This window comes from Muntiacus reevesi, chromosome 9 (genome assembly GCF_963930625.1).
Source record: "Muntiacus reevesi chromosome 9, mMunRee1.1, whole genome shotgun sequence".
Lineage (NCBI taxonomy): Eukaryota > Metazoa > Chordata > Mammalia > Artiodactyla > Cervidae > Muntiacus > Muntiacus reevesi.
The window spans coordinates 85,684,296-85,710,134 of NC_089257.1; the positions used below are offsets into that span (position 1 = coordinate 85,684,296).

At 39.8% G+C, this 25,839-nt stretch overlaps 1 protein-coding gene across 2 annotated transcripts in view; it reads right to left on the bottom strand.

The window, feature by feature from the left end:
- The window catches only part of PDGFD (platelet derived growth factor D), a 263,650-nt gene that overhangs the window by 84,491 nt on the left and 153,320 nt on the right, over nucleotides 1–25,839 (bottom strand). The window contains exon 2 of one of the 2 annotated variants that reach the window (XM_065945262.1): nucleotides 3,989–4,175. In XM_065945262.1, the coding sequence (XP_065801334.1) occupies nucleotides 3,989–4,175 (187 nt within the window). Of the gene's footprint in view, nucleotides 1–3,988; nucleotides 4,194–25,839 lie in introns of both variants that reach the window. The other variant, XM_065945261.1, reaches the window with a different exon arrangement.

Sequence of the window (25,839 nt, forward strand, 5' to 3'; positions counted from 1 at the left end):
GTTCCCCATCCTGAACCCCCCTCCCACCTCCTCCCCACCCCATCCCTCAGGGTCATCCCAGTGCACCAGCCCTGAGCACCCTGTCTCATGCATCGAGCCTGGACTGGCAATTCATTTCACATATGATAATATACATGCTTCAATGCTATTCTCTCAGATCATCCCACCCTTGACTTCTCCCACAGAGTCCAAAGTCTGTTCTTTACATCTGTGTCTTTTTTTCTGTCTCACATATAGGGTCATCGTTGCCATCTTTCTAAATTCCATATATATATATATATATATATATATATATTAATATACTGTATTGGTGTTTTTCTTTCTGACTTACTTCACTCTGTATAATAGGCTCCAGTCATCCACCTCATTAGAATTGATTCAAATGCATTCTTTTTAATAGCTGGGTAATATTCCATTGTGTATATGTACCACAGTTGTCTTATCCATTTGTCTGCCGATGGACATCTAGGTTGCTTCCATGGCCTAGCTATTGTAAATAGTGTGCGGGGAGATTTTTTTACCATCTGAGCCAACAGGGAAGCCCAAGAATACTGAGTGGGTAGCCTAGTCCTTCTCTAGGGGATCTTCCAACCCAGGGATTGAACAGGGGTCTTCTGCATTCCAGGCGGATTCTTTACCAGTTGAGCTAACAGAGAAACCTATAACTCTTCCTAAATTGCCAAAAATCAAAATAGGCTACTTTCTGAGCATCTAGCTTATAAAGGTTTTCCTAGAGAAACCAATAAATATAATCTCTTGTCATAGTTTAGGAGATATAGCTCCAGTTGTGTGTGTGCGTGCATGCTCAGTGGCTTCAGCCATGTCCCCTCTTTGTGACTCTATGGACTGTAACCTTCCAGGCTCCTCTGTCCATGGGATTCTCCAGGCAAGAATACTGGAGTGGGTTGCCAGGCCCTCCTCCAGGGGATCTTCCCGACTCAGGGACTGAACAAGCATCTCCTGCATTGCAGGCAGATACTTTACCACTGAGCCACTGGGGAAGCCTGCAGCTTCAATTATATACCCACATTTTTACTATATCAATTTTTTAAACAAATTCCCACTTGGAATTAATTTACCACATCCAGCATTTCCTGAGGAAAGGAAATGGTCTATACTTACACAGCATAAAAAATCAGCAATTTCATTGTAGAAAATAAGTGGTAAAATTATAAAATAAACAACTATTTTCTCTTTGTGGAACCTATCTTTTGAAGGGATTGTATCATAAACAATGACATTTATCATAATCAAAAGCACATGCCTTTAGCAGTGATGTGCCCTAGCCAGTACTGGACATATCTGGGCTGTGTGTGAATGCGGGTAAGACCATGGGTTCATCATTGACACTGGTCAGAGAAGCAGAGTATCTCAGGATTGAAAAAGACAGGAGAGGCATTTTAGATATTCCATGGAGCCGTTCGTTAGATCCTCAAAGTCCCTGCACAATACCCAACTCTTTCACTGCAGATTAAAACATGTTCAGAGACAGAACTGGCATCTTCTCAGAATCACTTCTTCTATTTTGAGATACCCAAAATCTTAAAACATTCTACTTGAGAGCTGAAGTCTGTGACTTTCAGTTCTGATCATCAGGGTCTCGTCCTTCATTCACCTGTCCCCCATATGACTTGAGATGCTAAAGTCACAGTGCAATGAGCACTCAGGGCAAACCTTTGGGGTGAACGGTGCAATAAGTCTCCTATCTACTTTATATTTTCCTGTCATGATTGCCAAAAGGAGTCAGCATGAGGACCATCACATCTGAGTGTGAAGAAAACCCAATACAAGTTAACTAGTCTAACACCTCAGAGCTCTTACTGGGTGGGCCAGGGTGGACTAAGAAGCAGGCGAGCATAACACAATGGTGACTCAGTTTCATTGAAAATAATCGGTGGGGCCTTTATCTCCTTTGCCTCAGTTTCCTAATGAGCACAATAAGAAGGCTTATGTAATTTCATCAGCTGAATATCTATTCAGCACTCTGCAAATTAACTGCTTGATATATGGTGCTTGGAAAGTGAAAAGTACTAAGGTAGAATCATCATTAGAGCAATAAATATTATAATGTAGGCATCAAGGAAGTTGTGCAACAGATGGGAAGAAACAACTTCATTTCATTTTATATATAATATATGTGAATCATATTCACTACACTAAGCAAGAGTATACTTGAAACTTTAATAACACAAGAGGTCACTTGTTTTTTAGATAACCTATTAGCACAATTTTCACTCTCAAAGCTCCATTTCGGTTTTCAGGGAGGGTCCTGATCTCTTCCCCTTCTTCCTCTCTCCTCTACTTTTACTTCTCTAACTCCCTCTATAAATTTTTAGAAGCAACTTGATTTGAGGACTGGTCTGGGGATCTTTTAGTCAATACTGAAGGAAATCAACCCTGAATACTTATTGGAAGGACTGATGCTGAAACTGAAGCTCTAATACTTTGGCCACCTGATGGAAAAGACCCTGATGCTGGGAAAGATTGAAGGCAGGAGGAAAAGGGGACAACAGAGGATGAGATGGTTGGATGGCATCACCAACTCAATGGACATGAATTTGAGCAAACTCTGGGAGATGGTGAGGGACAAGGAGGCCTGGTGTGCTGCAGTTCATGGGGTCGCAAAGAGTTGGACACCACTTAGCAATGGACCAACAACTGGGGGAAAAATCGTCCTTAATTTCCTCTCCTAATTTTAAGGTCAGGATGTCCAGAGGGTTTCAGTTCAGTTCAGTTCAGTTGCTCAGTCGTGTCCGACTCTTTGTGACCCCATGAATCGCAGCATGCCAGGCCTCCCTGTCCATCGCCAGCTACCAGAGTTTACTCAAACTCATGTCCATCAAGTCGGTGACACCATCCAGCCATCTCATCCTCTGTCGGCCAGAGGGTTTAGTCACTACCAGATCAAAACCCTGCGTGAGAGTGGAGACCAGTATCTCTTCAATGATATCATCTTTAATAAACTTTTAATCCTGGTTTTTTGTTTTTTTCCATGATCTCTCTCTCTCTCTCCCTTTTTTTTTTAAGCACAGAAAATGAATTCTCCCTTTCAAGGTTGAAAAGACATAAGATCTCCTCAAGCTTATTCTCTCTGTAAATATTAACTGGCTCCTCCTGCATGTATTCATCTTTACTTTCCGAAATACATTAGCCTCTCTGGTTGCTTGAAAAAAATAGCAACATAATAAATGCTGTCAGCGTACTATACATGCAACAAAGGACAGCCAAATTTGAGGCACCTGATTTTTATCATTCAGAGTAAAATAAACCTGCTGAAAGGATTTAGCAGTTTAGTAGCAGTTCGTTGGCAATGCAGAACAAGTGCACGCAGTAAAGTACAACGAGGAAAACAGCCCTCCGCATCTTACCCATGCTAATTAAGGGAGTATGATGCTGTGAGCGAACAATTCTGAGAACAGCCAAGCCTCGCTCTGAAAAATATGATAAAAAGGGAGGAGCTTTCATTTTCTGCTGACCCGGAAACTGCAGGAAGGAACAGACCTCTGAGGAGTACGCTGGCCCTGGGAGCTTACCTTCTTTCTTCTTACATGTATCTGAGGCCTTAAAATTACGATTTCAGGTAAGGCTCTGGCAGGGTCCTCGCCACCACCCTCTCCCAGTGCTGGGTCAGTTCCTGGAGCCCGGCAGGGGATACACTCCTTAACTCCTGGGAAGCTCGCACCCGAGCACGGGACAGGGTTGCAGGTGACCCGGGACACCGGATGTGTCCAGCTGCTCACAAAGGTGGTTCTAGGCCTGGCCCAGAAAGAAAAGAATCACCCAGATCCCCCTTCTCTGGAAATCACACAGCCTGGCTCTGCCAGCTGCAGGAGTGAGCTTCTGTGACTCATGCCAGGTTAAGGCTTCCATAGAGACTGTGCTTCCATTTATGTTGTACATGAGGATGGATGAGAACTTGGATGCAATGTTTTAAACCTTTTCTTCACCTTGGAATTTTACCCTAATATGGATTTTATTTCACACTCACCTACAGATATCATTTTCCGCTTCCTCTAATCCAAACTGATTGTCAAAGGCTAGCTGTATCCTTGTTTTCTCCTGGGAGTGGAGCCGCCAGGTCAGCAGCAGGTTGCGGGGATAGCTGTTTGGGAAGCGGGGACTCTGCACGTGGCCGTGTCCTGTCACCTGGATGGTCTCATCTCTTCGGTACAAGTCTGTGAGGTGATTGCTCTCTGTTAGTAGTCACAACTTGTAGAAATTAGTATGTTGCTCCAATTACAGGAAAGCAAAAAAAGAACAGTTTAAAACACATCACATTTCAAAGCACTTCTTGATTTTGTTTAAAAACATAAGACCAAATGGCAGCTTCGTGGTTAAACAAACATCCATATTTTTTTCTACCGCCCCTGTCTCCGCAATTCTTCATAAATCTAGACTTGACTTCTAATATTTTATACTTTGGGAGCTCTCTTAACATTATTTTTGACAAACAAAATTAACAATGATCTCAGAATTCAGACTCATTTCAATTGGAATTAAATGAGCAAGAAATTTCAAATAGTTCATCTTTCCTTTTTTCCACGTAATACAGCTGACCCTTAAGCAACACGGGTTTGAACTGTGTGGGCCTGTGAATTTTTTTGATAAATAAATGTAAATAAATATATGGTTGAAACAGGAGGGAAGAGGGGAGGGCATGATATAACCATGACAAAGACTGGTTAGAAATAACTGTGTCCAAGATGACGGAAGTGTCAACTTGCAGTAGATCTAGCACCTCATCTTAGGCTTGTTAGCATGCTAAATGCCACACCCATTGGCACCATGACACTTCTGAGGGCAACCATAAAAGGTCAAATCTTGTGCTGTGGCCTAATTCCTGGAAATCCCTGCCTCTTCCCCCAAATAATTGGAATAATCCTTCCACTAATTAGCCTATGAAATTACCCAGTCCATAAAAACTATCCACACTGTATACTGAGGCTCTCTCTTGCTTTCTGAGATGGCCCACACTCTGCGAAGTGGGTTTGCCTTTAAAGACATCCATTTACTATCACTTCATCTCTGAATTCTTTCAGGACAAAGCAAGAACCATAAATTCATCAGCAACATTATAAATGCATTTTCTCTTATGACTTTCTTAACAACATTTTTCTTTTGTCTAGTTCACTTTATTGTAAAATATATAATACATATAACATACAAAGTATGTGTTAATCAACTGTTTAGCAGTAAGGCTTCTGGGGACTTCTGTTGTGGGCCAGTGATAAAGAATCCACCTTCCAATGCAGGAGACATGGGTTCAATCCCTGGTCAGGGAACTCATACCACGTGCCATAGCGACTAAGCCCACGCAGCAACTAGAGAAGCCTGCCTGCCTCAGTGAAGACCCAACATGGCCCAAAACAAACAAACAGAAAGCCAAAGAGGAAAAAAAAAAGTAAGGTTTTAGGCCAACAGTGAAGTATGAGTAAAGTTTGGGTGGGGGGCGGGGTCAACAGTTATATGTGGATTTGAGTGTGTGTGTGTGCGCGCGCACGCGTGCACACATGTGTGCACTTAGTTGCATAGTGGTGTCTGACTCTCTGCCATCCCATGGACTGTAGCCCACCAGGCTCCTCTGTCTACGGGATTTTCCTGGCAAGAATCCTGGAGTGGGTTGTGTCAACTACAGATTGGTGCTTGCTGATGGCAGTTGCCGCCTGCCTCTGCAGAGACTGAATCCTGTGCTGCTGCAGCTGTGGACCCTCAACATGCCTTGAAGGCAGTTCAGGGTGGAGAGTGAGGCACTCTGTGCTCCAGGGAAACTGGTGGAGCAAGCCTTTAGATAGTCAGATATTTTCAGAAACTGATCTCATGATCCAAATCCATGCATCTCCTCACGTCTAGAAAAGCACTAAATCCCTTCGTGGTGACATCAGCTCCTCAAGACTAGCAGAAAACCTTTTATAAAGTAGGTACTTGATTGCTCTCAATTCCCCCTTCACCAAAATCTTATATATTGACCTTCCCCACTGCCTTTTTTGAACAGTTCCTTAGAGGTCTCTGAGGTGCTGTCGCCTGGGCTGCAGTCTTCATTTTGCCCCATTAAAACTTAACTTGCAGCTCTCACTTTGCATCTATGTAGTCAACAGTTGCCATGCCCTTTTCCTGGGGACCTTTCCGGTCCAGGGATTGAACCTGCACCTCCTGTGCTGCAGGAGGATTCTTTATGGCTGAGCCAGGGGGAAGCCCCTGTAAGGTACTGGCACCCCTAAACCTCACTTTGTTTGAGGATCAACTGTACAAATACATTTTTTTTTTTCATTGACAGAGTAACACTATATCTTCAATGATTAGCACAGGAGGTGCTCAATACATATTGCTGAATGAATGAATAAGTGAAGGAAACAAGTGAGTGAACAGCAAATTAAAGACTCTAATGATATTTAATGACCATGTATTTTTTAATCAAATGACATTTTCCAGTTATTTCTCCATCATAAAAGATCAGAATTTTTGGCCTTCATTTTTGCTGACTTAAAATAGTTTCAATTCTATTTTCTATATATTGCATAATAAAGAACTTGTCTGATCTTTGTCCTGGGTTCCTAAAAGGGAACCTCTAATCCCTTAGGATTCTGAAGTTTCTTTATTATTTATAGTAGGCTCTTGGAGCCAAACCTGATTTTATGCTGATGTGGTGATTCACTGTGGGCCCCTAGGTCGTTTCAGGATGGGGACTGGCTATGATAGAAAGACTAAACACGTGACTTTCAGCTCTGACACCAGTCTGACTTCCCAGCCTCCCTGGAGGTGAGGTGTCTTGGAGTCTTAGCCTGTTGCCAGTGATCCAATCAATCATATCTATAGAATGAAACTCATAAAAACTCTGGTCACTGTGGCTTGAGGGAGTTTCCTGGTTCATGACACACACACACACATGCTTCATGCTCGGACCTTCCCAGACCTCTCCCTAAGTGTCTGTTTGGCTGGGCCCGATTTGTATCCTTTATCGTAAAAGTGTAATGATAACTACAGTGCTTTCTTGAGTTCTGCAAGTTTTCCTAGCAGATTATCAAACCTGAGGGGCTTATGGGAGGCCCTCGATTCACTGTCAGTTGGTAAGGAGCAGGGGTAACCTGGGCACCTCACAGTTTTCAGCAGGCGACTGTAGATCGGCCTTGGGACCTGGGCACTCGCCGAGTGACATCTGACCTGACTGCAGGTGGTCTGTGCCAGAGCTGCACTGCCCAGTGGGCCCGTTTTCCCCATCCCCCAGTGTCCAGAGTTCTTTGCATTTTAGATTTGACATTTTAGGGCCCTCTGCAAGCAGAACTGCAGCCACAGTCTATTTGTGTCCTCCCACAGAGCGTTGACTCCGAAGCCTATAATTCAGTGAGCCTGGCCAGGGAGGCCTAAATTGCTGGTGGAAACCACTGAAAGATTAGGCTATGGAGGGTGGTTGTTAAACCTTCCAAAATAAGACAAGGGAGATGAACAAGGAGTCAGCATATGAGATGCAAAGGCTTCTCTCCCTTTTACAAACGTTCTGATATGGATGGGAATTTCAATTTTTCTTTTCTTTTTTTTTACTAATTCAGCATTTAGTGTTTGTGCTTGCCTGGCCAGCTTTTGTGTGGGAGACAGCCTTAGAAAGAGCAAATGTAGCTAGAGGAGTGGACGTCCCAGCTCCCAGCCTCTCGACCAGGAGACCAGAGCACCAGCTCTGCAGTCGTGTCCCATGCTCTGGTCCCAGGTTTGATGCTCCTAACTATCCTGAAACAGACGGTAGTTTTCCTTCTTTGCATGAAATTTGCTAGAGGCAATTTTAGGTCCTTTGCTATCTATAATCACTTTGACTTCTGAATCTCATTGTTTATATATAATTTATAACCTCATGCCAAACTCAGGGCTATTCTTGGCAGAAGAGCTGTAATGAATTATAGATATAGAGAGCAACCTATCAAGTTAAACCTGAGATAACTCCGAAGTGTTATATACAAAGTCACATTCCTCAATGAAGGCATTTACTTTGGTGTTCCAATAATAACTAACACTGTGTGCCAGGAACTCCAGTAAATTGTTAAATTCGTTACTTCATTTAATCCTCACAACAACTGTATGCAATTAGTAATATCCCCACTTCGCAAAGAAGGCTCAGAGAGTTCAAGAAACTTATGACCTCAGGGCACAAAGCAGGTGGTAAAATCAATATCTGACCCTAGACATTCAGAGCATACATTCTTAATCAGAACACTGCATGAGTTGTTAAACTACAAAAATATGAACTATGTCATTTTTCATAGAGAGGGAATAATTTTATGTTTTATATGACAAGAATATAAGTTCTTATTTTACATTTTAATACAGAAAGAGGTTCACATAGTCATTACTCTGGGTTATGAATTTGATGTTTTTAAAAAAGTGAATTAAAATGAAAGAAAAAGTCAAGATGTTTTTTATTCTGTCCCTAACTCTTTGGTGAACTGAGTTTGCCCGACCAAGTATCCCAGGAGCTCACTAAATCCCTGGAGGTACTATCACTTACTCTGGGATTCATCTTGAACAACTGTTGTCCTCAGAGCGTGGTCCCCGGATTAGCATCATCAGCTGGGAATTTGTTGGAAATGTAAATTATCAGGCCTCATTCCAGACCTACTGAAGCAGAAACGCTGGGGGTGGAGCCCAGTACTATTATTTTAATAAGCCCTCCAGGTGATTCTGAGCTCCCTAGACTGTGAGAACCACTGACCATATCATTCTTTCTACTCTGCTTCTCATTCTTGACTCCCCAGGCTCCTTCACTGCCTTGCTTGACTCTATATCTCATATCTGAATTTTCATCTTACCTCCCTGACTGATGACCTGGCTCACTTTCCTGTCTTTGACCTTGAAATCTTCTTGAGGACATCATATGATCTATAGAATGAACTAGGGCAAGAACTATCTACTTTGGAAATCACCTTATCTAACTTTCCCCATTTCACGGAACAGTCGCTCTTGGTCCCAATAGACACATCTGGTAACCTACTGCTTCAAGTTATGTTTAAGGAGGAATGAAATTACAAATAACGGTTTATTTTTTCTTTCAGATCATAATATTATCTATGACAGCATGTGATCCAAGTGGTAAATGCTCAGTTATTAAAGTAAGAATTAAAATATTTCATCAGTGATTCCATAGGAATAAACGGTGATCTCTGCAGACTATGGCACCTCACACAAATTCAGTGGAACATACAGGAACACTCATGGCTCCACTCTCTCTCTAAGACATCCAGCAGCCAGGATCATGACTGTTAGCCACAAACCCAACATACTACAGCTACACGCCAAAAGAAAAGAATGGTCATTGGTTCAGGAAATTCCCAATTTGCAAAGAAATTTATTATAAAATTTCATTTGTAAAATGGTTCTTCACAATCATACCATATATCGTATGAACAATGTTTGATGAGCATGTAGTTAAGTGTTATATAAACCAAACTCTGCTGCCAAACAACCACATTATAACCACTTAATTTTTGTAGGGTGCAATATGCTTTACAAGCATCCAATTTTGTAAGTCCACCATAAGTTGATAAAAAGTAAATATTGCAGTAATTACCACTGCTTTCATTCTGCTTTTTCTTTTAAATTTAATTTTGTTATATTTTTTTAACAGGTAATGAAACCAACACACAGAAGTTAAAGTGATTTGTCGTAAGTGAAGAGAATGGAAGTCTGGCTGATACATGGAAGAGTGAAGTTCTGAATGCAGCGCCATCATGTTGGTGACTTTTCTCACTATAATCAACAGCAGCATCAGATACACCATGTCATCGTTCTGGCTTCTGTTTCCTAAACTAATAGTTTATGGGCTGAATAATATGACATTTAAGATTCTTCTCAGGTCCAGATGATAGGACACCTCAACGATTTTCCTTCAAGAAGGCAGAACTGCCAGTGGTTTCACTGACAGATGCGAGTGAAGCAATAATGAGACCAAGGAATCTGAAATCCAAAATCATCAGCGGGATAAACACTTTTCCCATCTATCAGTGATTGTATATATAGTTGTATGCTATCATCTAAAATAGGTGTACAAATGGATATTTTATCAAATGCTGTTCAAACATATGTATGAAAATCTTTCTTATTAACTAGAAAAGTGCCCCAGGCACATAACTGGCCACTTAGCTCATCAACTTGTGCTGAACACATTATGGAGGAATGTAAATAAATCCTTTAAGGTAGACGGAATGTATTCTATCTTGCTTTTTTAAAATTTTGTAGAGGCTTCTGCCTGAAGCTGCTTGGGTACAGGAACTTAAAGTTACTAAAGGACGCCTTATAATTTCTTTGAAAGTTTCATAGGAAAGTTAAAAAAATCACATGCAGAATATTATATATTGGACAATGTCTTATTTACCAAGGTAACCTCAGAACCTCACCAGTCTTTCAAAACAGATTTGGAGACTTTCAAAACAGAGTTGTTAAATACATACATGGATGAATGGTTACTGCGAATAATGAATAGTCAGAATTTCTAAACACTGAAAACATTTTGAAGCAAGATAACAAATAAAAGGCAGTTTAAAATGCCCAAAGAGTTTATTTCTAAGTGTTCCTGATGTTTGTGGGAACACATCTCGCACGAACATTAAAGGACTATTTTGGAAAAAGTTCCATTGAAATGATCCTGCTTGCCGTTCAGTTGAGACATTAATTTTGAAAGAACTGCCTCTTTTTCTACACTATTTCCAGCAAGAAATGTACCACCAAGCTCAGCAGAGTCGGTCCACATCACTCTAAAAACCTGTGACCAAGAAAGAAGAACAACGCTGGACTAAAGCGGGAGAGTTTTTTGCTTTAGTTGGGATCTGCTCTCAGATCGAGCAAGCGATGGATGAAAATCGGGTGACTGACAAGTCTCCCAAAGTTCTCGTCTTATGCAGCCAGCTAATTTAGAATAGAAAGTTCATCAAGGCTAATCAACAGTGAGACCTGTGACTGACTAATGCATGATTATTATTACTACTAACTACCTCTAATAATCTTTGCACTCTCCCTCAACGAATCATAGCATCTTGTACAAAAGTATCTTAGAACGCAAAGTAGTACCTTCATCAGTGAGACATCGTACAATGTATTGATGAAAAGAGAGAAACAAGGGCGTGATGGAGAACATAAAAGATGGTAGGGCAGCAGTCCCTAATTTTAAAATGAATGTCAATTAGTAGAACTGGCCATAAAATACACAATTGGGATTAAACTGAATTTAATTAGATACTTTTTCATAAATTATATCCTAACTTAAAAAGCACAGGGTTGGCTCACCCTGTGAACTGCTAAAGGTGAAAATTAGACTTTGTTAACAATGTTAGTTTAAAAATCAGCCTGAAAGCATTTTCAACATTCTTTTTCCTCAGTGTTTCTTCAGGCACTGAAGCCTGCAATCAATGAACTAATGTCCTCCAGGGACTGCTAGTGGGCCAATTTTCATTAAGGAATATTTGGGTAAATCTGACACATGGTCTTGGCAAGAGTCAGTCTTCCAAAAGCCTATACAACAGTTCTAAAAACAACCATCCCCCGTGATCACTCTGCTTTTAAGCAACTCAAAGGCAAAGCCGATTAAGCATCAGGATTTATTTAGAATTCTCTAGCAGAGATTTTTCTAAGAACTTAGTAGTAATACAAAACCTTTCTGTTTATAAAGATTTGAGGAGGGAGTTGGTTGTTTGCCAGTTACATATCCTTTTTTTAAAAATTTAATTCCTTTTCATGCAACATTCCTTAGAGTAACAATGTGGAGACAATATTTTTGTAATCAATTGAAAATTCCCTGAACTCAAAATTGAAGTAATTAGCCTCCAACTAAAAAAAAAAAAAAAAAAATCTGAGTCCCTCAAAAAAGAAAGAAAAAAAAAAAGAGTACCACAATGTCCTTTTGAACATTTTCCAGTTACAATTACCAGGGGTTATTAATGCCCACATTGGTGCTTATTATTCCTCACCTCACAAGATCTCTTTATGAACAAGGGTTTGTCTTATTATTGTACAACAGTGAGCGATTACACTCTTTCTTTCAAAATCACTTGTATTTTATAGGTAGGCTAGAGAAGTGGTTGAGGCTTCCTTGGCAGCTCAGATAGTAAAAAATCTCCCTGCAATGCAGAAGACCTGGGTTTGATCCCAGAAGGACATGGCAATGCACTCCAGCATCTTGCCTGGAGAATTCCATGGACAGAGGAGCCCGGTGGGCTACAGTCTATGGGGTTGCAAACAGTCGGACACAACTGAGTGACTAACACACACACGTAGAAGTGATTATTAAATTATATTAAAATGGAAATTATTTTTGGTCTAAGTTGTTTGAAAATTGAAATTAGTGACAATAATGATTGCAGTAAAATAACCATGCTATATTTTATCACACTGTTGTTCAATTGCTAGGTCATGTCTGACTCTTTGTGACCCCATGGACTGTAGCCTGCCAGGTTCCTCTGTCCATGGGATTTCCCAGCAAGCATACTGCAGTGGGTTGCCATTTCCTACTCTGGGGGATCTTCCAGACCCAGGGACTGAACCTGCGTCTTCTGCATGTCCTGCATTAGTAGGTGGATTGTTTTTTTTTACCACTGAAGCACAAGGGAAGCCATTTTTATCACTTTAGGACAATTCAAATTAATTAATTCTCTGGTAATTCTTCTTATGCTATAGTCTGTGTTGGGATGTTGTTTACCATGTAAAGGATGTGAAAAAAATGAGACAATAACATTCAGCACTGTGGCAGAGGGGGAAGGGATTGTAGAGCAGGATGACAGAAATCACTATAGATGAGGCTGCTGAAGAGCAATATCTTTTCAACCATACCAACTTAACACCCAGAAAACAAGACAACCCTAATGACAAAAATATCTGCTTTTCCCAGTGCCAACATAACAAAGAGTCGGACATGCCTGAGCGACTGAACTGAACTAAACATAGCTCTGATATATAAGAAAGTAACAAGCAAAATTAAAAAAAAAAATGTTCCCAGAAAGTAGATTTACTATTTTTCCTAGAAAACACTTATTATAGGAAAGCTAACACTTTTACAAACATTGTGAAAGAAAGCTACTTAAATTAAGACCTTTGTTTATTCACAAAAAATGAGAATTTTCTGAAATTATTTTACAGGGTAAGTTTCAGAGGAAGTAATCAGTTCAACAAAGCTGATATGGAGTGGAACAGTGTGCAACAGAGATGATCTTGCAATACCCTAATAATTAGAAACTTGATTTGTATTCAAAGACAAAACAGTTTGCTAATCACACCTGACTAAAGAGCTCATCAATTCTTAAGAGAAAACTAATTGGGAGTCAATATAAGAATCACATGGTTTATTATCTGTGGTTTGTATATGTATGTACGTAAAATTATATTATCAAAATATAAATTAACACATTACTTAGCATGTATATTAGTAATATCTAATATAATATATACATATTAAAAATATACACATCAATGCATGCATATTTACTGTCTCTTCAGTTGAGTCCGACTCTTTGCAACCCTATGGGCCGTAGCCTGCCAGGCTCCTCTGTCCATGAGATTCTCCAGGCAAGAATGCTGGAGTGGGTTGCCATGCCCTCCTCCAGGGACTTTTCCCAACCCAGGGGTGTAATCTTCCTCTCTTAAGTCTCCTGCACTGGTAGGCGGGTTCTTTACCATAAGCACCACCTAGGAAGCCTCTCTCTATATAACTGAACTTAAATGCTTATTAAACTATATGACTATAGTATTATTTATATATTCAGTCATTTTTCAATATCACAGTTCACTGACTTCCAGAACACTTAATTCACATATTAATATTTCAAATTGGAGCTATAACTTATGAATACTGTTGAAGATGACTGTCCAGGTGTTAGAACATAGACCAAATTGGGACACAACTGTCATAGCTTTTGTCTGTGCGAATCTAGCAACATTTAGGAGATAACTGTTCATTTGATTTCAATCTCAGATATTTTCACTGGTAGCACCATATGTAGAGATGAATTATAGCTTATATTTGGATATCTAATTGTCATTCAAAAAGCATTCATCAATGTTGCACTATGATGCATCACTAAAATAAAATTTTTATGTATATGACTCAGTACAAAAAAGATATTAAATGTAAATACAATAAAGTAATGATATCTCATCCTCATTCTCTTGTAAAGAGTAATCAAGTGCTTTAGAGAACCAAAGCTGAGAAGATGTATGCAAGTAAACAAAGCTGAATTTTGATTTGTCATTGAGATTCAAGGAAACAAATTCTATTCTCACTCCAGACAATGAAAATAAAGGCAGGAATTACTATATATCTCAGAATAGGTCAAATAATTATCAAAGTTATGAGATATTAATGCAAACAATTCATGCACTCTGATGTTGATAAACATCTATATGTCAAAAGCTGGTGGCTTTTAAGACAATTGTTTAATATACATAACTCATTTACATTAAAAGTCCTTCAAGCTAGGCTTCAGCAGTATGTGAACCAGAAACTTCCAGACATACAGATGGGTTTTGAAAACACAGAGAAAAGAGAGATTAAATTGCCAATATCCTTTGGGTCACAGAGAAAGCAAGGGAACTCCAGAAAAAAAAATCTACTTATGCTTTATTGACTACACTAAAGTCTTTGGTTGTGTGGATCACAACAAACTGTGCAAAATTCTTAAAGATATGGGAATACCAGACCACCTTATCTGTCTCCTGAGAAACCTGTATGTGGGTCAATAAGCAACAGTTAGAACCGGATATGAAACTGCTAATTGGTTAACAATTGGGAAAGGAGTATGTCAAGGCTGTATATTGTCACCCTGCTTATTTAACTTCTTTGCAGAGTACATTATGTCAAATGCCAGACTGAATGAATTAAAGCTGGAATCAAAATTGCTGGGAGAAATATCAACAACCTCAGATATGCAGATGATAGTAGAAAGCAAAGAGGAACTAAAGAGCCTCTTGATGAAGGTGAAAGAGGAGAGTGAAAAAGCTGGCTTAAAACTCAATATTAAAAAAACTAAGATTATGGCCCCTGGTCCTATCACTTCATGGCAAATAGAGGGGAAAGAGGAAGCAGTGACATATTTTTTTCCCCCTGGATTCCAAAATCACTGCAGACGGTTACTGCAGCCATGAAATCAGAAGATGCTTGCTCCTTGGAAGTAAAGCTATGACAAACCTAGATAGCATGTTGAAAAGCAGAGACATCATTTTGCCAGCAAATATCCATATAGTCAAAGGTATGGTTTTTCCAGTAGTCATGGATGGATGCGAGAGTTGGACCATAAAGAAGGCTGAGGACTGAAGAATTGATGCTTTTGAACTGTGGTGTTGGAGAAGACTCTTGAGAGTCCCTTGGACTGCAAGGAGATCAAACCAGTAAATCCTAAAGGAAGTCAGTCCTGAATATTCACTGAAAGGATTGGTGCTGAATCTGAAGCTCCAATAATTTGGCCACCTGATGCAAAGAGATGACTCATTGGAAAAAACCCTGATGCTGGGAAAGATTGAAGGCCAAAGAAGGGGGCAGCAGAGAATGACATGGTTAAATAGTGTCACCGACTCAATGGACATGAATTTGAGCAAACTCCAGAAGACAGTGAAGGAAAGGGGAGTCTAGTGTGATGCAGTCCATGGGGTCTCAAAGAGTCAGATCGGATTTAGTAAGTGAAAAACAACAAAAACTCATATGAAAAATGATACAATTTATTAAACAAAAAATGCAGATAAATGCCCAGTATTCAATATTTTAAAAATTCTTTTGGTCCCTAAAAGTAGTAAGCTAAGCATGTCAAGGCCTCTCTTTCTATCTCTCTTTTACACACACACTCACACACACACACATACACACACACACACGGTACAAGAAAGATCAAGTTACCTTGAAACTATGTGTCTATGCAGAAGGACTAATAATTTGAAGACATTTGAGACAATTAAAAGAAAGCCTTGTGCTAAGATAATAAATAAAATAGATCTTTTACTTTAATGGATAAATTCATACTATTATTTTTTTTTTTTTAAAGAGTTTTGTCTACTTTCAATGTGAATCTCTTTTCCCCACAAAAGCTATTACTAGATCAGTGTTGGGTCTTACAATGGACAGATTTTAGAGTGACTGAGACTTTTGTTTCCTAATCAAATTTCACACTATAGATTCCCTTCAATATTGTTACTACTGAGAAGGCTCACCATGGATTCTTCCCTTGACCTACACATAGTAATAGAGTAGTATTTGTCATGAGGGGTGAAATCATGCTGGCATAAATCTCAGTGGTTTTAACAATAAAATTTTATTTCTTGCTCATACTTCACATCCACTTTGGGTCAGTGGGGCCCTGTTCCTGTGTTCTTACTCTGGGACCAGAGCTAATGAGGTTCATTCTTAAATTAACAGTTATAGCAGGGAGAAATCAGGACATGAAGAAATGCCCATTGGTTTTTAAAATACTGCTGTTTACATTTCACAGACTAAAGTTAATCACATGGCCAGACCTTAACTTCTACCAGAGGGTAACTGAAAGAAAAGGAGAACTGGAAATTGATGGACAATGCCAGTCACCACTGCAGTGTTTACTTGCTGCCCACACATTGATGTGATGGCTTGATTTAACTTGTTTTCCAGCTGGGAGCACTGTCTATGCATGTCCTAAATAATATCTCATTGTTATTTTACTCTAAACCATTGCAGTGATGGGAGACATAGTCAGTAGGGAAAGATGAGTAGATGATTCATAGGGGACAACTTTATTACTACAAAGGAAGAAAAATTGTTGTGAAGCACCAGAAAACAGATTTGAGTAAGCAGTCTTGATTTTCTTTAGAACTTGCCTGTTAGAGATGGCAAGTAGTTTACCCAGTAGGTAAACTAAAAGGTAATGAGTTCCTGCAGTGCTATCTTAAAAAGGGTTCCGAACTTGCTTCTGTATTAAGTGGGGGAAAATGGAAATGATGAACAGAGTCTAGTAAAGGAACGGGGACAGAATGGCATCCCTCGCTTCTGTGCATGTGTGTTCAGTCACTTCCGTCACGTCTGACTCTGCAACCCCATGGACTGTAGCCCGCCAGGCTCCTCAGTCCTTAGGCTCCTCCAGGCAAGAATACTGGAGTGGGTTTCCATGCCCTCCTCCAGGGGATCTTCCCAACGCAGAGTTTGAATCCACATCTGCTGCATTACAGGTGGATTCTTTCCTGTGTGAACCAACGGGGGAGCTGCCTTTGTTTATACCATTCACTTTAACACTGAATCATATTTTAAGTCTCCTTGTTACCCTATATTTAGCTTTTCTCTTGCTTGTTCAAAAAGATTATGAATTTCTGGATAGCACTATCATTCATAGTGGGGACCTGATAAATACTACTTGAATGAATATTTGCTTGGGAATAATGTAGGAAAACTGTGTGGTTTACCTGTCCAGAAGCAAAGAAATCTCTGGGCAAATTAAAATTATATAGCACATCATTTACATATTCTTCAGAATATCAATGAATGTTAGGTTAAAATAATATTTTTCACAAAGCTAGCATTTACTAAATATATCCCCAGAGAGGGGAGATGACAAATAGATTCACAGGACTAGATCTGATAGACAGAGTGCCAGATAACTATGAATGGAGGTTCATAACTCTGAACAGGAGGTGGTGACAAAAATCATCCCCAAGAAAAAGAAATTGAAGAAAGCAAGGTGATTGTCTGAGGAGGCCTTACAATTAGCTGAGAAAAGAAGAGACGCCAAAAGCGAAGGACAAAAGGAAAGATATATCCATTTGAATGCAGAGTTCCAAAGAATAGCAAGGAGAGACAAAAAAAGCCTTCCTCAGTGATCAATGCAAAGAAATACAGGAAAACAACAGAATGGAAGACTAGAGATCTCTTCAAGAAAACTGGAGATACCAAGGGAATATTTCATGCAAAGATGGGCATAATAAGGTACACAAATGACAAGGACCTAACAGAAACAGTAAAGATTCAGAAGAGGTGGTAAGAATACACAGACGGATTGTACAAAAAAGCTCCTAATGACCCAGAAAACCATGATGGTGTGGTCACACACCTAGAGCCAGACATCCTGGAGTGTGAAGTCAAGTGGGTCTTAAGAAGCATTGCTATGAATAAAGCTAACAGAGGTGATGGAATTCTAGCTGAGCTGTTTCAAATCCTAAAAGATGATGCTGTTAAAGTGCCGTACTCAATATGCCAGCAAATTTGGAAAACTCAGCAGTGGCCACAGGGCTGGAAAAGTTCAGTTTTCAATCCAATCCCAAAGAAAGACAATGCCAAAGAATGGGAAAATTACTGTATACATTTGCACTCATTTCACATGCTAGCAAGATATATTCAAAATCCTTCAAGCTAGGCTTCAGCAGGATGTGAACCAAGAACTTCCAGATGTACAAGGTAGATTTAGAAAAGGCAGAGGAACCAGATATCAAATTGCTAACATCCAATGGATCATACAGAAAGCAAGGGAATTCCAAAAATCATCTATTTCTGTTTCATCGACTATGCTAAAGCCTTTGACTGTGCGGATCACAACAAACTGTGGAATATTCTTGAAGAGATGGGACTATCAGACCACCTTACCTGCCTCCTGAGAAACCTGTATACAGGTCAAGAAGCAACAGTTAGAACCGGAGCTGGAACAATGGACTGGTTCAACATTGGGAAAAGCGTATGGTATGCTGTATATTGTCACCCTTGCTTATTTAACTTATATGCACAGTATATCATGTGAAATATTGGTTGAATGACTTAAAAGCTGGAATCAAGGTTGTTGGAAGAAATATCAACAACCTCAGATACACGGATGAAACCACTTTAATGGTATTTAATGGCAGAAAGTGAAGAGGAACTAAAGAGCCTCTTGATGAAGGTGATTCAAGAAGAGATTGAAAAAGCTGGCTTAAAACTCAATATTCCAAAAACAAGATTATGAAATCTGGTCCCATCACTTAATGGCAAGTAGATGGGGGGAAAGTAGAAACAGTGTCAGATTTCATTTTCTTGGACTCCAAAAATCACTGTGGATGGTGACTACAGCCAATAAATTAAAAGAGTTGCTCCTTGGAAAAAAACCTATGACAGACTTAGACAGTGTATTAGAAAGCAGAGACATCACTTTGCCAAAAAAGGTCTCTATAGTCAAACTATGGTTTTTCCAGTAGTCATGTATGAATGTGAGAGTTGGACTATAAAGAAGGCTGAGCACCAAAGAATAGAGGCTTTCAAACTGTGATGCTAGAGAAGACTCTTGAGAGTCCCTTGGACTGCAAGGAGATCAAACCAGTCAATCCTAAAGGAAACCAATCCTGAATATTCATTGGAAGGACTGGTGCTGAATCTGAAGCTCCAATACTTTGGCCACCTGATGTGGAGAACTGACTCACTGAAAAAGACTCTGATGCAGGGAAAGAGTGAGGGCAGGAGAAGGGGGCAACAGGATTAGATGTTTGGGTGGTATCACTGACTCAAAGGACATGAGTTTCAGCAAACTCAGAGAGATAGTGAAGGACAGGGAAGCCTCGTGTGCTGTGGTTCACGAGGTCACAAAGAATTGAATGTGACTTAGCCTCTGAACAACAACAATATTACATAAACACTTAATGCTTATTAGTCTTTAAAAGTCAAGGGAACCTTGTGTATTCGTCTTCATTATTACCACTTCTTCCAAAACAGAAAGTTACTTGCTTGTGTGTAGCAGAGATAAATTTTACTTTATTCTTTATTTATGACATCATGAGTTACTTGTATCAACTACTGTAACTTTAATAGTAGACAATCAGATTTATCTAATCAGTTAAGCAGATCAAGAGGGAAGAAATAAACAAATGAGGTTAATTCATGGGGTCTTTTTCTCATGTCAGCACTTTATCCATCCATTTGTTCTGATGCTGGTCACCACCATAGGCAAGCTTCTTTCGGTGCTGGCACCATGTACAGTCCCTAATATTTGGACGTGTTAGTTGCTCAGTCATATCTGACTCTTTGTGACCCATCAGGTTCCTCTCTCCATGGAATTCCCCAGACAAGAATTTTAGAGTGGGTTGCCATTTCCCTATTCAGGGGATCTTCCCAATTCAGGGATCGAACCCCAGGGTTCCTGCATTGCAGGCAGGTTTTTTTTTTTTTACCATCTGAGCCAACATCACTAACATTTAGCAGATGTTAAATGAATAAAGACATCATATGAGTTGATGGATAATAATTCACAAGACACTGTTTCCCACCATTAAAAATGCTTGTAAAATCTGTAAAGGTAGTGAAAAAGTAGACTTCCAGTTATAAAATAGTAATGTATAGTGTGGCGTCTATAATTCATCATACTTGTACATTTGGAAGTTTCTAAGAAACTATGTGTTAAAAGTGCTCACCACAAAAAAAAAAAATTGTAATTATGTGTGGTGATGGATGTTAATAAGACATGGTAGTGATCATTTTACAGTATATACAAATATCAAACAATTGTGTTGTAGACCTGAAACTAATGCACTATTATACATCAATTATTTCTCAATAAAAAAGCTTGCAATATTTTGGCTTATACAATATATGTCAATATAAGTCGAGCTTTTTTTCTTGTCAGACCACTCCTGTCATAATCTAGAATCTTTTTTTTAGATGACATAGAAGGAAAACTGTGACTTTTAATAAAGAACAATTCATACTTGTATCTAATGAATATTGAGAATGATGCAATTGTGTTTATATCTATCTATCTGTGAACCCAAATAGGCATCATCAGAGTCCAACTCTAATTTATGCTAGAAAACTAGAAGACTATATGGCAAACAGTGACAGACTTTATCTTCTTGGGCTCCAAATCACTGTGGATGATGACCGCCGCCATGAAATTAAAAGACACTTGCTCCTTGGAAGAAGAACTATGACCAACCTAGACAGTGTATTAAAAAACAGAGACATTACTTTCCCAACAAAGGTTCGTCTAGTCAAAGCTATGGTTTTTCCAGTGGTCATGGATGGATGTGAGAGTGGGACCATAAAGAAGGCTGAGTGCAGAATTGATGATTTTGAACTGTGGTGTTGAAGAAGACTCTTGCAGGTCCCTGGGACTGCAAGGAGATCCAACCAGTCCATCCTAAAGGAAATCAGTCCTGATTAATCATTGGAAGAACTGATGCTAAAGCTGAAACCACAGTACTTTGGCCACCTGATGTGAAGAACTAACTCATTAGAATGGACCCTGATGCTGGGAAAGATTGAAGGCAGGAGAAGGGGACAACAGAGGATGAGATGGTTGGATGGCATCACCAATTCAATTCAGTTCAGTTCAGTTGCTCAGTTGTGTCCGACTCTTTCAGGTTGCATGGACTGCAGTACGCCAGGCCTCCCTGTCTATCACCAACTCCTGGAGTTTACTCAAACTCACGTCCATGCCATGGACAGAGTTTAAGCAAGCTCCAGGAGTTGGTGATGGAGAGGGAAGCCTGGCATGCTGCAGTTCATGTGACCTGAAAGAGTTGAACACGACTGTATGACTGAACTGAACTGATAAGGTAAACAAGGACTAATGATATGCCAGCATCTGTCTGGCTTCCCTGGGAACCCAGATTTTAATAATAATCAGTTAATCTCTACATGACTAGAGCAAAAGAAATCTGAAATCCAGATTCACAGTGGTCCACCATCCTACAAGCACTGGCTGAGATCTTGATGAATGAATGATGGAGCTTAAAAGTGTCCGTTTAGACAGTGGAGCCCCATGTGTAATGTTCTCACACCAAGTATGATGTCCCTAGGCAGGGAAAGCAAGTTCTAGGTTCTTCTGTTACTACTGTTTTTGCAAAAGAAGAGAGAAGACAGTACGTTCTGCTCACATCATCTCCAGTCTATCTGTTGCTCTGAATAGTTATTTTATATTTTTTAATCATAAATGATGAGTAAGTGTTTTTAAATCTTACTAGTTTTTATACTGAAACATATGCAATAAAATGCTAACCTTTAAGTTGAGCTAAAGTTAGTGATCTTCTCTGAGACTGTTACAAATGCCATGCTATGAGAGCCAGTGACTGAAATGAGCTGCTCTTTCCTTCTTAGACTGACAGGATACTGCTCAAAAAAGAAATGCAGACTTTATTTATTCTCAAAGGGTCTCAGGTGTGAACAAAGCTGCATTTTAAGTTAGAAGAATACCAATTTCAGAGGAAGGAAGAACTACAGGTCACCTCTTTTGGTACTGTAAGTAAAAAAAATAGAAGTAAAGACAGCAATACCTTTGCATCTAGAATATAAAGAAACATCATTTAAAAACACCTATTCACATGGGATAATTATCTATTTAACATTTTCCTTAAATAAAATAGTGTATTAAAAAGCATGAATTTCTAAATTGGGCATATATGTATAAATAAAATGGGGTTTGGGAAGTGCAAAAACTGAATAAATTAAAAAGTATCAGAGTAATAGTATTCATTAAACCATGAGGATGGCATGTTTCATAAAATTGCAATATCATGTGAGAATTCTGCATGGTTATCCAATTTAGCTATTTCTATTTTTCACTTTTGGCTTAAAAAAGAGTCTCAAAGACAAACCTTTCATGCATATAAAGAACTTGCATGGAAAATACAGTGAATACTAACTGGTTTTTTACTATCCATTTCATATTTGTGCTAGAGTCCAAAACCTCAATAGAATCAATTTATCTCTTCATTTATCAGTTTGTGAAAATCGGTAAGCTCTGAAGAAATATTTGCTGAATAAATCCTTCTGAGATTCTGCACACGGGGAGAGGTCTTTTACTTCATTTGCACAGTACCACATGTTTAATTAATCCACTGATCTTACAGGCTAATCTAGGCTGCAAGTAACAGATGACCACACTGAAAAATGACTTAATAAATAAACTGTCACTCCCCCTCTGGGCTGACAAGTTCATTCTCTATGTCTGCATCTCTATTCCTGCCCTGCAAACAGGCTCATCAGGACCATTTTTACAGATTTCATATATATGCATTAATAGATGGAGGATTAACTGAGGAAGTAGCATTGACATATACACATTACCATGTGTAAAATGGGTAATGGGAAGCTCTGTATTCACAGAGAACACACTCATGCTCTGTGATGACCTAGAAGGGTGGAATGGTGGGTTCAGAGGGAGGCTCAGGAGAGAGGACATATATGATACATATGGCTGATTCTTGACATTGCAGAGCAGAAACTCACACAACACATAAAGTGATCATATTCCAATAAAACATGAAACAGCTTTAAAAAGGTAAGAAAAAAGAAGCTGTATCCTGTCACAAAGGCAATGAAGAGTTAGAATATATTCAGCGTTGGTTAACTCAAGTTTCTGCAGTGTAGTCATGGGCATCTGCTTTTCTGTGGTGCCCTCCTCAGGGTCGTCTGCTCTCAAAATATTCTCTGCCAGCTACCTCCTCCTCACAGGGTGGGATTCAGAGGCCAAGAGGGGACTTCTCTCCAAGGGCACCTCTTTTTAAGAAAGCAGAGGGCTTTCTGGAACCCTGATGCCCACCCCCAAGCTGGCATTCCCTCCTGCCCTCTGTCTGACTGGGCACACTCCCAGGCCTGCTCCATTCCCAGTGGAGTTACCATGACGGGTTCACGTGCACACAGCACACTCCCTGGGCTGGAGGCAGCTGACAGACAGTGTTAGTTGCTCATTTGTGTTGAACTCTTTTGTGACCCCCGTGGACTGTAGCCCACCAGGCTCCTCTGTCCATGGGATTCTCCAGGCCAGAATACTGGAATGGGTTGCCATTTCCTTCCCCAGGGGAGCTTTCTGACCTAGGGATCGAACTCAGGTCTCCTACATTGCAGACAGATTCTTTATCCTCTGAGCCACCAGGAAAGCCTGGGGAGCAGCTGAGCCTCCCTCCCCTGAAGCCCATGTCCACCCATCAGGGTTCAGTGAGTAACCAAAAGGGGGCAGGAAAGCAGTGGGAGTGGACACTAATGTCAGTGATTTAAGAATTAGTACGCTTGCCTGTGTTTTTATTAAGGTATACAAGGCCACTGGAAATAAACATTCAACCAACACCTCCTGAGTGCATGCTACTTCAATGTGGACAGGGCACCAGAACCACTGTTGGAATGAAGAAATTACTATGACACAGTTCCTGCTCTGAAAAGTGTTGTTTATAATCTGTTTGCTGGGAAGGATGTTAGGAGAAAAACCTTTCCTTCCACACACAGCATGTAATTCCACTCAAGAATGTAGGTCATCTTAAACTAAAATTTGTAAGGAAATCTCTGATATTTTCAGCCCTCAGCAATCTCTCTCACCTTAAAACAAATCTGTTAACATTCCTTGGGTGTTTTTCCTATCTGTTTTATTATTCAGCATGTGGAAACAAATGCGAGGGATATCAAATAGGAAGGAAGATTAACTTTATTCACTGGAAACTGTCTCGGTCCACATAGCCAAATATTAGCCTTCATCTCCTATTAATACTTTCTCAGTTCAAGTTTCTAGTCTAGCATTCAGCATAGCCTTCATCACTGTCCTGTCCAACCCCTTACCTAAAATTAGGAATTTTCATAAACCCCAACTGCTTATTCACCTAAGTATTCAATAAACAGTAACTGAAGTTCAGAAGCTTTGATCTTTTCTCTCACCTGCAGGACTTTTTTTGAGGGGGGGCAGTGCCTGACATATGTCTTACAAAGACTTATTCAGCTCACATTGCCTACATCTTTATCTTATTATCAGGATACTAACTTTTGTGAAGAAGAGCTGAAGTCTTATAGAGCTACCCATGAGAGCCTTACAGAATGTAAGTACACAATATTTAATTGCTATGGGTGTTACAGACAGGATACTTGGCATCTGCTGTTGGGCCATTTGGTACAGGTGCATCACCGTCATTTATAGCTCCAGAAAGATTTGAAAGCTACAGTGACAACTGCTGTTCTCACTAGCAATTATGGAACAGAGAGGTTTTTAGATTTTAAAAAATGCATAGAGTGCCTCATGATGATACAGTGCGTGGGAACGGGGGAAGGGGAATAGAATTTCTTGGGTCAAGCATTGTGACAAAAAACAGCATGTGCTGCCTTACTGCCTTTGCCTAAAATATTCATTTGTTTCCTGTCCTCCATTTCCCAGAGTGAAAGCTTCTGGAAAATAAGGACTGCGTTTTATTCGTTGCTGTATCAGGACATAATGGGAGCTAATAGGAGGCTTTCAATAAATATCTTTTGAATGAATGACCTTAAGAGCATTCTTGCAGCAAGATGTTTATGCACATTTACATATGAGGAAGCAGTACAAGAGAAGACAAGCGGTTAATCCATCTGATGACTGAGGACATTCATTTGCAATTTTGAAACCAGAATTTGCAAACCCTGAAGACAAAGCTATGACATGTACTCCTGCTAGTCTGCTTCTGTAAACTAAGATATATTTTGGGGGTCCAGCCACTCGTGATACCCTTTTCTTTGTGAATAGCAATCCAGCAGGTGCCCAGGCAGCCTCCACTCCCCAGTGGCGAGCTACATCCAGAAATATTTATAACCCATCATTGGGTAGACATTCTGTCGCTATGGTATGTCCTTTTCTGTCTCCATTTCAGGCCCCAGTGAATGAATTAGTCCTTGAGTCTCAAATGCATAACACAGTGCCTGGCACAAGATGAAGTCAAGTGATGTCTAGAAATAAATTATTCAATGATAATAAAAGAAAAGATTATTCCTTACAGTAAATCAAATTCTACCACAATATGACTTATACCCATTTAACAATAAATTATTCAGTTCAGTTCAGTCATTCAGCCAGGTCTGACTCTTTGCAACCCCATTGACTGCAGCATACTAGGCTTTCCGATCCATCACCAACTCCCGGGGCTTACTCAAACTCACGTCCATCAATTTGGTGATGCCAT